The 16190-nt window shown below is 28.3% G+C and overlaps 1 protein-coding gene and 1 long non-coding RNA gene across 2 annotated transcripts in view; one reads left to right on the top strand and one right to left on the bottom strand.

Moving 5' to 3' along the window:
* The window catches only part of LOC107455704 (uncharacterized), a 67801-nt gene extending 52743 nt beyond the window's left edge, over positions 1 to 15058 (bottom strand). Inside the window, exon 1 of the mRNA XM_043047185.3 lies at positions 14743 to 15058. Within this exon, the coding sequence (XP_042903119.2) occupies positions 14743 to 14836 (94 nt within the window). The 5' untranslated portion in view covers positions 14837 to 15058. The remainder of the gene's footprint in view (positions 1 to 14742) is intronic.
* LOC147813896 (uncharacterized) overlaps positions 1 to 16190 on the top strand; it is a 73782-nt gene that overhangs the window by 40317 nt on the left and 17275 nt on the right. The window lies entirely within an intron of this gene.

Genomic DNA, 16190 nt, shown 5'->3' with positions numbered 1-16190 from the left:
AATCCACGCTAATTTACTTTTAAACTAAACATTTAACGAATTAATGATCCGAATAATATACTAGGTATATTTTTAACCAGTCATTAGGAAAAAGGAAAAAATATAGAGTCTATTGTATTTCACAACATTGCAATTTAAATTTTAAAAACATGATTTAAATCCTGAACAATAAGAAACAAGTAGTAAAATAGTTGATTAAAAAAATATTTAAAGTAGTTCAGGTTACGAATCTGAAATAACGATAACAACAATAGCTAGAACTTTTCACCGGATATTGAAGACGCAAATGAAGAGAACAGTATATTTTACTCTTTCTATATAAAAGATGCCGCAGTTTGATAGTTAAATATTTTTAACTATCCCATTCTACCTGTTCCGACTTATGACTTCAAAAGTTAAAGATGACCATCTGACTTTCTATCAAAGCACACCGACTTATATTTTAAGTGATATCTTGGCCCTCTTTATAATACAAAAACATATTTCGACCAGGATAAAGTAACTTTAATTATGTTATCTGAAAATGATCTAGGTATTTCGTCTCAAATTTTAGAAATGGAGTCTCGATAGCTCAGGGGATAGAGCATTCAACTTCCAATTAGGTGAACCTGGTTCGAATCAAATTAATCGCTAGTCGATACGAATTTCTCGCACAGACCACAGTGTTGACGTAAAATATGTTCAGTAGTAGACTGATCGTGGGTTAAAGTCCCCTTGCCGTCCGGCTAACCGTGGGATGTTCTTGCGGTCGTCCATGTAACGCAAATGCGGGTTAGTTCCATCAAGAAGTCCTTAACGAAGTCAAATTTCTCCCAATACTTGATCCAGGAGTTTACTTGTCTTTTGGATCGGGATCAAAATTACAAGGCTATGGAGTTAAACATTAACAGTCGTAAACCCAAAAAATTGGGCTGGCTGTTCAACGACGGTTATAAAATAAAGTACAATTTTAGAAATGACTAGAAATGCAAATAACTTAATAATAATAATAATATGCTTTTTGATTTTTAAATATTTGTAACTAGCTCATACGAACTGCTGTTTACCATATTTTGGAAAATTCTTAAACAGAAATGACATTATTGACATCAATATTTTTATTTTATTTTATAACCGGTGTTAAAATCGTTTAAAATTTTTGCAGTCTTTGAAAAAGTGACCACATGCCTTAAAAAGTGGGCATTGTTGAAAATGATAAAACTGCCCCTTCGTTATTACATTATATCATTCATTATTACAGTCAATATAAATAATCTATTCCCTTCAATTTTAAAAAACTTCATAATTCTATTAATCAATCAGAAATGGTCCTATTCTCTGTAAAACTGCAATTTTCTACATTGATTGTAATTAACCTTATTTTATTTTGATGCAAATAGTGAAATATAACGAACAAAATAATTACTTTTTCTAATTTGATTTTTTTAAATAACTCCTTCAACTTTCACTGTAGCAAAGTAATGTATCCAATTTTGTCCAAATATTGTAGGTTTAAACAGCTGAATCCAATTTGTTTCTTAAACGGGTTCTGTATTTGTTTCTGAACAATCTAAGAAATTAAAGTGAAAATTTACTTTTACACCCTCTAAATACGGAAATAACAAAAACAAGTTGTTTTTGCAGAATTACGCCACTTAATCGATTCGCTTTCTCAAATAGCTTTCCCACACAACATTTGTAGGAAGTTGCTGAATATTCAGGGTCGTTTCGATTTCTTTTCGGGGGCGTGTTTAAACAAGTCTCGGTTCAGTACCCTGATGAGTTTGACAGTTACTGCGTGACAGTACACAGAAATTCAAAATGGCTACAAAACAGCGACTAACTATCCGATAAGAAAGGTTGTTCTGAAACAGGAGTGTTGATTGATAAGATAGGATGCTAATCATTCAAAATCCGGTAAGCTTGAACACTATTCCGAATTGTTTTGCAAAAGAAAAAAAAATTAAATTAGTATCGTATTGCCATTATTCAGAGTTAATGGGGTCATTTTTCATTTTAAGACACCTGCCAGTTCCAGGGCATTAGAGATGAATTAACTGTTACGGAATTTGGGCCAACAGTTACACTCTATGCTATTTTTTATATTTTATAACCGTCGTTGAACAGTCGACCCAATTTTTTTGGGTTTACGGCTACCAATATTAAATTCCGTAGCCATGTAATTTTGAACCCAATCCAGAAGACAAGGGAGCTCCTGGATCAATTATTGAGCGAAATTTGCCTTCGTGGAGGACTTTTTGATGGAACTAACCCGCATTTGCGTTACATGGAGAGGAAGACAATGAGAACCTCCCACGGTTAACCTGACTGCAAGGGGACTCTAACCCATGATCCGTCTACCACTGAGGATATTTCACGTCAGCACTGTGGTCGGTGCAAGCTGGATGCGGAGTTCGTATCGACCAGCCATCGCCGGGATCGAACCCCGGTTCACCTCACTATGTTTACGCATATAGAAGTTTTTTTTATGTGTTCAATGTTTATGCATGTAAAAGTTTTTCAAAATTTATAAAAAATAAATGAAATAAATAATAAATTAATTAATGAAACAGAAATCAGGGTGGTTGTAATTACTCAGCAATATGGAGTAACTTATGCCAACAGTAAAAATTTAATATTTGGCTTATGTTTGTTAGTTAGGGAGTAACAAAAAGCTAAAATAAATGAAAACATATTGCTCTATACATTTATTAGTATTGGTAAATTAAAAGTGTAAGGCCACGCAATCTCACAACAGCCCGTTGTGGGCCAGATTCGTGACCTACGCCGCTTTTACTATTCGAACAAACCGGTACCCATCGATCAGAAGCTGGATGGTCTTCAACCGACACTGGGGATTGAACCCCAGTTCTTCACATTGCTTTAAACACTTTTAGGACATCGCAGCTCTTAAAATGAAAGTGTAACAAGCGTTTTATGATCAACATTTTCATCGCAGGAAGATTTGATGATAAGTAAAAATAAAAACCAAGCACTTAATAATTTTTATCTTTCTTATAAAGCGTTTACAATAGTTTAAGCTACGATAAACTTTTTAGTTAGTTAAGAATTTTAAAAAAACTGTTTTTTTTTTTTTTTTTTTTTTTTACACGGAGAAAAAAATTCTGTGAAATAACCGTATAACATATTACCGTATAATATGTCATACGGTACCGAAATAACCGTAGGGTGATATAACCGTATGACTGTATGGTAATGACATATTTGCTAAAAAGTTAATTTATCCGAATAAAGAGTTTTTATAGCATGTTCTAAGGTATCATTATAAAATTAGAAATTTTTACTACATTTATGAAATTTTATCACACATTATAAAACTATATTTTGTTGTTAATTTTACCAAAATCCTTACCAAAGTGTTTCGATAAAAATTACAGAGCTATGGGTCTTCCCATAGAGGAATATTTTTTTCTCATTGTAGAATCAGAAAAAAAAACTTGTTTTCTGTTATGTACTCAATAGTTTACCGTATTATGAGCTATCAAAAGTAATCCTATCATTTAAGCAATTCGATATTTTCTAAAATCAGAAATTTAATATAATTGTAAAATTAAGGTGTTTAAAAATTAAATACTTATATTTAGCTTTTATCAAAAATGTTTAAAATTTTTAATAAATTATCTAAATTAAATTACAGCATTCCAAAACAAATAACAGTTTTTAAACATTTCTATAAAATCGAAAATAATTTATTCTTTTAAGGGAATTTTTCAACTATCCCTGTTTGTCCCGTACTCGCTTTGGAGTAACGAAAACAAGTTTTAGAGGAAACGTTTGGTAGCCTTTATTATTCCAACAGTAAACACCAACAATGAGTTTAAAAAAAAAGGGAAAAAGATCAAAATGGAGTTATAATCAATAAAGTAAACTAACCATAAAAAAACAATTTAAGTTTATGTTTAAAATTGTTAACAAATAGTGAAACTTAAAATTACGAGTCTGATGATTAATTTAAAACATAAGATGAATTGATTACTATTTTCAATTTTTTTTCAATGATCAAATTATCATTCGAAGTATATTCAAATAAATTTAATCATTTCCACAAGGAAATTATCTTGAACATAAGTAAAAGTTTATAAATGTACCTTTAAAACGCACACAGTATTAAAATATATGGTTCAAAATTTCTCTAAAATGAAGAACTTACCGCAAGACAATTAATAATCAAATTTAAAACAATGTTACTAAAATCAGCGCTCAAACTTTTCCCAGCAAAAGTGACTTAAAGAGATTTCTTAAAACTTCTCTTAAAACTAGACGCATTTTTTATTTTTCCTTTTACATCAATACAAAAATTTTTTTACAGCTTCACTAGATTTAGCTCCAAGACAGTGAAATAAACTATCGAACATATTACCTTATTTAAGCTTATTAATGATTAAATGGTGAAAAAATTTCATTCTTCTTTTCAGATTCTGCCGTAAGAAGGTTGAATATTTATGATTTCGTAGCTAAAAAAAAGAAAAAAAGAAATGGGATTGCTGTACTGACTTATTGAAACTAATCCCAAGTTCAGATGGTAATTTTAAAATATTGATAGTTACTAAAAATTTATTCTTGAATTCTAATTTCAATTCATTAACATTAATGCTCCGCTCTTAAATTTTTTCTACAAATTAAGTATCAACTATACTTAAGATTTTTTGACATGCAAGCAAAATGCTATAAAATAATCGTAATAATTATAATGTGCTTCAGTTTTCCCAATAAAGCTTCCATAAACTTAAAAAAAAAAAAAAAACATTTAAATCTCTATAAACGCACTTTCTCACTTCCAAAGTTATTGATTTTCATAAACTAAAAATGTCATTCAGAAAATGAGATAGTAATGAATAAAACGAATAACTTAGAATAAAATGGGTAAAGTTTATATTACATTACAACTTGAGCTATGATGTTTTGTGAAATATTTATCTATTCTTAAATATCCGAAATTTATCATATAAGTTTTAGACTTCTACATGAACGCTGCTATATACTGAAAAAGTTATTAAAATTTTATAAAACATGTATTCGTTCCTCGCTAAATGCTGATTTTCAAAAACTAAAAAATATTTTAGGACTGAATAAATGTAATACTCAACTGAAATATGAATAGAAGCTTTAACACAAGCAGCACGAGCAATATATACTCATTTCTACATATTCAAAATAAATTAAATATGCTTCACACGTTTAAAAAATAAGTATGATCAAAACTACCAGAATATGGTAAAATTTACCCTGTTTCTGGGAACACCAAAAACCTTGGTAAATTTCCCCGAATAGCTTCGGTAATGATTTTGATAAAATTATCAATAAAATATGGTTTTACATTATTTTACGACATTTTGTTAAAATGGTAAAATCTAGTAATTTTAATATACATAATAATCATAGCATAAAAACCATTTAGAAGGTTAAATTTACTTTTCAGTTTTGTATTTTGATTGAATGTGTATAAATAAAAACTACAGTTTTGAAAACCAGAATTTCTGGTAAGACGTTACCATATGAAAGAAAAAATTACCAAATTTAAATACCGTAGATTTTGTTTCTTTAACTAGAATTATAGTTTTTTCTTAAACCAGAAATGTCATTACCATACAATACGTAATTTCATTAAAATTTTTTCTCCATACATATTTTCACATAAAATCATCTAAAAGCTGAAAACAAGTTCAAATCTCATAAAACCAATCTTCTTATCTTTCTAAACGTTGCTCTTCAAAAACTGGAAGAAGAAAAATTTACGACTCAGTAAGTATAATATTCAAATAAACTGCGAACAAAACGGGCCATAAAATAAGCTCATATTATAATTTAACACCGTATTTTAAAATATATTTCATTGAATATAAAAAAAAGGCATTATATTTAGGCAGTGATATAGGCTGATGCTTTATATCTCGGAGGCTTTCTTTCGTAGCCTAGTCAACTTGAAAGATTAATTCGTGTGTAATTCTTTAGCCATAAAGTTCACTCAAAAGTAGACGGAAAGAACTGAACCGTAACTGATGGTAGTTCCGTTATTTTACATTCAAACACACGGAGATTTACTTCCTCGGCTTTAATTCCCCTTCAATATACGTAAGCAATCATACGTTTCTGATTTGAACATTCATTTAACCCTTCACATCAATCTTCTTTTTTTTTTTATATATTTAAATTACATTGGTAGGTAAAAGGTTAAATATCCTACATACTGATAAACAAGAATGTTGCCCTAAACGTTATTTTACAAATTAATCTTAATACATTTTATCGGGAAAATTTTAATGTTGTTTACGGTATCCAACTGCACCAATTTTTATTTAAAAAAAAAGGCTTAACTAATATTTAAATTTCACTTTTTGGTAAAAAAGGGGTATACAAGTTATAAATTTAAAGTAATGTTTAAAAATGTATAAAATATTTTTCAAAAAAATGAGTTCGAAAACTATAATTTTTCATGTCACGCTGACAGCTTTACAACAAATTGTCATGCATAAATTTCACGAAAGTTTTTCTCGAGATCATTAATATGTTTACATGTATTTTGAAACAACAAATTAAAAACTTTTCAAACACACAATGAAATAGAACAAAATATATTGTTCCATATTGATATTTTTAAAGAAAAATTCTAAATATTCCTACTAAAAGCTTTTGATAAAAATAACAAATTCGCTCTTAATCCTTAACTTTTAGTTGAAAACATCATTAACGTATAAAATCTACATGCAAAATTTTAAAGAATTCTAAACTTTTATTATTATGTGTGCTGCCGTTAGGACTTTTTCTCAAAATCAACATTCTTCAGAAAATGTATTTAAAATGCAAGAGAATTCTGAAATGTTAGAAAAATTTGAAAACTCGTTTGAAAATTAATAACTCGTAAATTAATTTCTGGAAAAATTTTTTTGTCCTAAGAATATAATTTATTCAAATAGAAAAAGGTTAAAATGCTCAAAACATAACAAAACACTTTAGTTTCGATTTAGGAAGCTTACTTCCCCCTGTTTCTGTTTCGTCTCTCAAAAAACTACTATCACTTCATTACTAAGAATTTGGAAATCAAAAGTTTAAAGAATTTTGTGAAGCTAACGAACTAAAATTCAAACATGGACAGAAAAGAAAATCAAAATCGCCGATTTTCACCCAGTTGTTGTACCTTAATTAATAGCTAGTGCTAAGAACATCGCGAAACATCGATATTTTCGCGATATATCGATCGCAATAATGTTAATTCAAAACATAATGTCATGATAAATCATGAACAAAATATTTACTATAAATGCTGAATATATAGAATAATAATCGAAAACATTAATAACCCGAACGTTATATACATCGTTGAATATTGAATATGCGATGAATCAATATTTTCATGCGAAGCGATGAATCAATATTTCCTGAAGATAAATTCCTATATAATCCGATAACACCAAGCACTATTGTTAACAATGTTATAAAAGATTAAAAAAAATTATTTTATATAAATTTCTGTAGAATATATTGAGTTTCAAAAAACTAAATGGTTATGTCCATCAATAATATTATGCAATCTAAAACGGCTTTTCTTTTATATTCAAATTTAATTCGTCTACATAAAGTTAAAGATTTTTCGCATTCAACAATATTTTGTAACTAACTATTTACTTTATTTTATTTTTACAGATAGCATTTAACAATTGAATAAGATGATTTGAACAATACTATTGTTTCCAATCCTTTTTTAATTATATTTTCAAGTGGCATTTGTTGCCCTTTCTGTTGGCTTCACTTATGAGATGAATTACAACACGTCCTTTGTAATTCATCCCATTAGATTGACTGTATTCGGTATCGTTTGGCATGATGCTATTGTTTGCGGCCAACTCATGTTTGTTAAAATTTACTATTATCACGTATTTGTTTTCATTATTTTCCTGATTCAAGAGGCCGTCAGGCACCCTTTACACAAAATTAAACGGCATCTGTGTCAATATTGGTAAGGCGGCGAACTTTTATAATTTCCTTAAACGAATGAGCATCTTTATTCCATTAATTTTGCTTTTTAGCAAATAGCTTATATCTATTACTTAAATTAATTAGGCGTCATTATCATCATTAATAGTAGGGTGATATTTACGTTTCTAGTAAAAAAATTAGTACTACATTTCCATTTATTTTGCCTTTCAATACTTTACTTACTTTAAATTCATTTCCTTACCATTGATTTCCTTACCACGTTTCAAAACATACTATAAGCAAAATAAACTCGAGGTTTCAGATAACTTAAGGAATTCTAATTTGGGAACGTAGTCCACTTAAGCTACTACGTTAGTGTTTATCTTTGAATTTATCCAACATAGCAAATTAAAAAAAATATTAATGAAATATATATTAATAAAATATAGTAATAATAAAATATAATATTATAATAAAATAAAATATTTTTTAGTATGAAATAAGCATTTCTTTGGATCAAATGGAGCTATAAGTTAACAAACATCATTGAGGCTGACAAAATCGAATAGTCTACAGATTAATTTAAAACAATGACTAACGCGAAAATTTATTCCCTCAAGCGGCTCTCTCGAATGATCTAATTGAAAATTTCGATCTAATATTTAGATCGAGGGCTAAAATTGTCCCTTGCAGCCGCTTTTCACATTTCACAACGATAGAACAAACTGTTCTGGAGTCAGTCACACACTTCAACAAAATCTTCATTTTATTATTATAGATAACAATATATAATTGGAGGAAAATTAAAAATGTCCCTATATGATCTGTTTTTTCTTATATTATCTAATGAAATATACATTTATTAATATTTGTAAATACAGCGACATCCTTCTTACGGAGCAATTATCTTCTGACTCAAAATAAACTAAAATCGTCGACTATTTAAAAACAATATAGCGATGTGCATGAAAATGTAGCATAATGCTCATTGGACAGATAAATCACGTGGAACGATCCAGCTAGTTATCAGTATTAAATTAGTAACAGTTATGAAGGTATTGTTTACTTATAAAGTATTTCTTTATCTCTTATTTAAAGATACTTACGTATAGTTGTCATTTATCGTTCCTTATTATAACATTTTAAATATCGTTTATTATTTCGAATTAAAGGCTCGAAACTGAAACCGCCGTTGTATTAAAGTAATCCTACAACATAACTTTATAACACAACATTTTGTGACAGCATGTTTAAATCGACGTCTACAGATATTAATGATTTGTATTTATTAAAGTGTAAACAAGTTGCATTTACTTTTCTCATAAGTTCTGCTTCCAATCAACAGATACAAGTAATAAAATGAAACAAAATTATGAAACATTATTTGGAATAAATGTTTTGCACAATTACTAAATATTTTTGGGTGAAAAACATTTAAGGAGCTGTTATAGAAATTAAAATTTAAAGAGGAAATTAAAAATCAAAATTCCACGTGAAATTGAAATGGTAACAGGGCACTGCGATAAAATTTAAATTTGACCCGAATGAAATTGACCACTGAATGTGTGCTAATACAATTTGGGATCATTTAATTGAATATTTTTTAAGTTATGCGTAACAATCCGTTTATAGTCAGGACACAAATAATGACTGTAGAAATCACGGCAGTATGTGAGCAAATCGAACACGGACCAAAGCACCTTATTAAATAATAAATATTTTTATAAAAGTAAAACATTTAGTTTAATTTTGAAAAAATAAGCTAAGAGTGTTGTGAAATTTCTTTTCTTACTAATCTCAATTCGCAATTTAAATAAATCGGCTATTTTTTAAAAGTGTTATTTTGAAATACCTTATGATTTTATTTGCACATTTCATTCATTGCAGAGGGAAATTATCCCGCATTTTCGACAAGCTTGCAAACTGTTCACTGTGTCACTTAATATTAAAAATCTAAAAACAAGTAGAAAAATAATCCCTTTTTTTAAAAGAATCGAAGCGAAGAAATTTTGAATTTGACAGATGTATACCTTGACTTTGAGGATTAGCATTAATATTACATGAGCGATAAATTGTGGATTTTACCGTTCATTGATAGACACGTGACTCAAAACTACCTTTTTTTTCCCTTGAGGCTTAGTTTCTGGAGTAGAACGATCTCTATTGAGTATTATTTATGGTATAATTTAATATTTTCAGATTTGTTTTACAACTGCGAAATTCCATATTGTAACATGCTAACAGTTGTAGATAAAGAAACAGCACTATTTTATGATAAAGAAATGTATTTCAAGCATGACTGCACTTCAAATGGGGAATTCAAAAACACATTTTATAAACACATTTTATAAACAATACAATTAATTCTATAAATAATTTATAATTAAAACGCTGACGTTTTATTATATGATGCTAATGGCGCAATCATTAATTACTTTATTTTTAAGTACCTTTTCATTTTAGAGTATCACTTTAAGTTAATACTTAATTTGCAATAAAGATAGTGTTTGACGCAATATAGATAATTCCAGCTATTATTCTATGAAGTTCTGCATTCAACTTAATTCAACATGCGAAAAATGTTTCTTTAATTTTGGCGTGTTAAATTCTTGCGTATTATTTTTACTCAATAAATCCCTTTATTGTGAATCTCCCCATTTTGCCTAGTTTTTGGTGAACTTTATAGGTTCCTTATTTATATATTTTCTGGTGATCAATTAATTTTATTGAAAAATATACCATGATATATAGATATTGCGTGGTTGGCGGCGGCCATTACCTTTTCAGCCAAGACTACAGCCAGATCAGATGTTGACAACAGAAAAGTGTATGACTAAGCATCTGTTTGATAGTGGATGGAAGAGTGATAAGAACGTACACTGTAAAAAATTCCGGATCAAATTTTGGTATAAAATATTTATGGTGCATTATCCGTAAAATTTATTCCTTGAAATCCATTTTTACCGTAAAATATTATACCGTAATTTTTACAGTTTCGGTGAAAATGGATTTTACTGTGAAATGTGTCGGCATCCTGAGTGTCGGTATATTTTATCGTTATTAGATCCGGAATTTGTCTTAATGGTTTTAAAGAGGTGACCTCAAATATGCTTATTCATTAATGTAGATGATATTTTAAGTTACGAAATAAGACGCTACATACTTTTGCTGAATATATACACCATTTTTTTTGTTGGACGGATTCAGATTTCTAACCCCAAAATACTAGCTACAATCTTTGAAATATGGCTCCAATAGTTTAAAAAAATTATTGGACACAATTATTAAATTCGTTTATTCAAAGATAATTTCATGCAACAAAAAAATTTAGCAAATATTTGTTATTTTCTATCATTTTATTTAATAATAGCCGCAAAAAGTTTGAATTGTAAGGTATACAATTTTTTGAATGATTTTACATAATAAAATTTTAGATGATTAAATACAAAATTTGAGCCAAATCGGTCGAAGGAGAAATCCAAATCTGTTGGAAAAAAGGCATATTTATTCAGAGAAAGTAAGTTTTTGTGTCTGATCTTGTAACTTGAATTTCGTCTGCACTAATTAATTAGCATATTTGAGGTCACCCTCTCAATCCATTAAGATTGTGTCCTAGAACGTGAAGATCCGATCATTAGATCAAAAGTTATTCAGAGTGGTCCGCTTTTTATTTTGCGCACTATTCATATATGCTGTTCTAGAACATGCAATTGTTTAAAATAGCTGTGGATTAGCTGGTTATAAGATTCACCTTTCTTTGTTACCTCCTTTTTTTAAACATAATTTCCTTAACCGAAGACGAGTAACAATAAATAATTCATCACCAAATTATAAAATTTAAGAAGAAAAAATAAACTCGTTCAGTCCCATTGCCACCTTATTAAAATTGTAAGTTGCGTGTGTGTGATTTTATGGTGCAAATATCCGTAACATCTATCAAACAGTTTAACGATCTTTTGATGCAATAAAAAAAGAAAGGAAATAGCATATAAAACATTTTCAGAAAAAGCTTTTAATAGAGTAAAAAGCTTTTACTCTCATTCGGATTTCACTTTGATGAATAGGATGCTCTAAAATTATATCCTTGAATACGGACATGTTGTCATAGCAACGTTTTTATGGGTCTAATTTTTTTTCAATCCTATCATTTTTCTTCCGGTAATGTTTCCGGAGCAATTTGAAATTTAGGAACTTTTTATCAAAATGCGAATGGTTAAAATATATTTAAATTATCTTTTTATTTGGGAATTTTGTTCAAAAATTTTAAACAATACATTTCAGCGCAGATAAATTTAAAAAACCAAATTTTCTTCTTATAAATTTATATATCTACATTTTCTTTTTAAATTAGAAATGTTTTTGTCTCTGAGACATATTAGTTATCATTAAAAAGTTCAGAAGTTTCAAGCGCAAAAAATGATATTCTGCAGAGAAAGATCCTATTTAGCGTTATTTAACTAAATGACATTATCTCATTGAATAAGTGCACTAGTCGAAAAAGGTTCCAAGTGCATTTGGCAACTGATAGCCATTGAAAACCTCAATTAGAGATGCAGATCAAAACTCCAAGAATAAAAATTATATGACTTGAATACTTTAAGGAAAAAATTAGTGAAAAAAATGATTTTGGACAACTTTTTTCGAAAATAAGTTTATTAAAAATTTAGAATTTTTGTGGCCTTAGCTTTCTAAAAATACCTTACTTTTGTTTGTTCTACAATTATTTACAAAGTTATAACAAATTTTGTGAAAGTCGAAAACAGTGGATAGACTAAAAAGTTTAAGTCTTTAAATGCGTTTAGCTAAAAATCGGTATTTTTTTCTAATTTTACGCCACCTTAAACACGATATCTCATTATATTTTTAAAATAATTGTCTACAATTTTTCATGAGTGTTTACGATCAAAGTACGCATATTTTGAGCTACAGGCTAAGAGAAAAAAGAAGAATTTCATTTTTTATGCAAAGACAAGTACGTTTTTTATGTTTTTTTGCAAAGACAAGTATTGAAATTTTTAAAAATTTGCTTTCTTAACTACATTAGTACCTAACTCAGTAGTATATACACTTGCTTTTAAGGTAATAGTCCAAAACATGGTTGACAGCCTTCTAAATAAAATCCTCAAAGGAATTTTGGTTTCAGAGGATAGAGATTTTTACAGTGTTTAGCGCATATGTGAAATAGTGCCTTATTTTTATATAAAAATGGCAATTTTAAAAAATAATAATATTAAAAAAAAATTGCACACGAAAGTTTTTACACACAATAAAATAAATAAATTCGCTTTTCAAAATTTTACATTAATATCTAAAAAAAAGTCCGAAACTAGTCGGATATCATAAATAAGCATTAAAAAAATTATAGATTCGTTAATTAAAGAATTTATGGTCAAGAGATTAAAGCAAGCCACAATGTTTATTTCATATTTTCAACAACCAATAATCTTTAAACCTTATTTAATAAAATGCACTGAAATGTCACTTAATTATCTATTAATTAAATAATAATTATTAAATTAATTATCTGTTTTAATTAGACATACAAGTTTCTACTTAAGTAGAAATTGCATTAAAGTTAGCTTCTAAATTTCAAAAACGTTACAATTTAGGCAAATCTTACAAAACAATATTACATTTTTAAGCGTTTAAATATTATTCCAAAAAAATACACAAATATATTATGTAACTAAAATGTGTAACTATTTGTAACTTATAAAGTAGTTCGATTAAATATCGAATATTTAGAAATATATTACTGAAACTGTTATTAAATTGACATGATACGAGGATGGTCATATGCTTATTAGTCAAATTATTCCTCATTTTCTTAACTGCATTACAGTGTCATAAAAATCATGTAAATTTATCCCGTCGATTTTTTTGATAAAACTACATATTTGAAATAAACAGTCATTTTTTAATATTAAAATTAAAAAATATTTATCAAAAGTTGTTTTTAAAAATAATTTAATAAATAACCAAAAGATATTTCTCCAGATTGCATTAATAATATTTGACATGAATAAAAGTTATTTAATAAACGTTCTCTCAAAATCTACATTTTCCAAATTTATGCTTATGATTTATTTGTAGTCATAAACTAAACAAATCATAAGTTTAACCCATAGCTAAACTTTCAAATAAGTCAATTTAAAGCAACAATTATATTCTTATACTTATCGTTACATGACTTTACTTTTTACGCACATTAAAATAATACCACATTTTTAAAAGAAGATACTTAAATTCTCCCTTTCACTCTCCTTTTTTAAAAAAAATATCTAAGCGCTGACGAAGTTACAGATAAACACATTTTTTTAAGTCGTTTCGCTTTTTTTTAACGATGTAGCATGAAACAGTTATGCTGCCTTAAAACCTAATATATTGTTTAACAATGAAAAAATGACATAAGAAAAGGTAAGAAAAATTGACTATAGCAATTTTTGCATTAATTATAGTTTATGTTTCTCATCCAGTTAACTTTTATAGCAAATACATTTCACTCAAATGAAAACTTTAAATGAAATTATTTTTCCCGTTTCTAAGCGTTATAAAATCAGCAAATATCTTATGATTATTACCCGCATTTGCACGAATTAACTGTAATTTTAAACTTATATGAATTTAAATCGAAATCCAATACATGAAATGTCAGACAAATAAATCTTATCTTTAGTTAAACGTTTCATGAAACTGTTTTTCAAGTGAACACAATCAATGTTTTTTAAATGAAACATTCTACATTAATTATTCATAAATATCACTCACTATAAAAATAATGCACATTTTCCTAAAAATGAATCGTATTTTAAAAAAAGTTATATTTACCATTAGCTAAAACATTCTGGAAACAAATTAAGAGAACAACAGAAGCGATGCTTATTTCCAAATTCTTCATAAAATTACTCGTATTTTTCTTCATCGTGCAGAAAACAAATACCTTTTATATAAAAAATATATATATATCCTATGTTCACAATTATTTAAACGCACAACTTTAACTTCACTGCTAAGTCTAACCACTAACAAATCCTTACGCCGGCTCTCAAGATCAAGATGATGCGGATGGAAAGGATGCCGGGAAGATGCAGGAAGAGCTCGAAGAAGAAAGATGCTCTCCCTTCCGATTCTGGAAGAAGACTACCTGTCGACGGGATGGCCCTGAACTTGAATCAGTTCTAATCACGTGACGTTTCCACGGCCGCCATGTTTTTGAGGGTTTTCTCTTTTCACTTCATCATTCCGGGGTCAATAGCCGATCTAACGGGAAGCGGGCGGGGATCAGGTGGAAGTGATGGAGGAAAAGGAGGAGGGGAAACCAAATTGTCAAACGTACCTCTCCGATACCTGATGTTTTGATAACAGTATTAACTGTGAACCATCGAGAAGGTAAACCGCAAAGGAACGCTTCGTTAGGTTTCGATATTTTAAAAAGAAGCGATTTTTTTTCTTCTGTTTTTCGTAAAGCGTTTGATAAAGTTTAAGGAAAATTATAACCTTATTTTTAAATTAAAAGACAATCAGGCGTGAATAATGTATAGCTATTTCAAATTTGATTTTAATCAAAATATTATTGTTTTTCTTTATTTTGAGAGACGTAGTCATGTTTGATACCATTGGATCTGTAGATGGCACATGATGTGTTAGATGGCACATTTATCAGATGCGGCTATACTACGTCGTAATTGGGTGAGACATACAATGAAACGTAATCAACAGAACGTAATCAACTCAAACACATCAACTCAAGTAGGTTTAGAAACTACAGTGAACACTAATATTAAAGTGAGTAGGAGTACAGAGAATGTAATTTAAAAGAAAGAAAAATGAATAAATAAAAACTAAGAAGGGCTCTAAGGGTAAAAATATAGCATTTTAGACTTTTATGTATCTTTCAAAATTTATTAAATAAAATTCTTATTAAAGTAATCATGTATTTTTCGCAAAACTTTAAAGCCTACGTCATGGGTTTTAATTTTAAGACACATTGGCAGCGTTTGATTCTTTTTCTTCTAAAAATCTCAAAATTCTCAAAATCTAAGTTTTCCTTCTTGCAATTTTGTAATCAAAATTTGAAGTAATAAAATATATTAAGTTATTTTAAAATGTCTATACGTTTATTTTATACTTCAATAAAAATTTTAAAAATATTTTAATAAACACAATAATTTTTTTTATATTTAAAATAAATTTATGAGAATTTGAACAGTTTGCGTTGATTTAAAAGAGTTCTATAGTCTCCTGAGTTTTGTGTGGTCAGTTCACCATTATTTGAA

Source organism: Parasteatoda tepidariorum, chromosome 3 (assembly GCF_982258835.1).
Source record: "Parasteatoda tepidariorum strain Cologne lab strain chromosome 3, Ptep-v5.0, whole genome shotgun sequence".
Lineage (NCBI taxonomy): Eukaryota > Metazoa > Arthropoda > Arachnida > Araneae > Theridiidae > Parasteatoda > Parasteatoda tepidariorum.
This window is presented reverse-complemented; position numbering and strand designations above follow the sequence as displayed.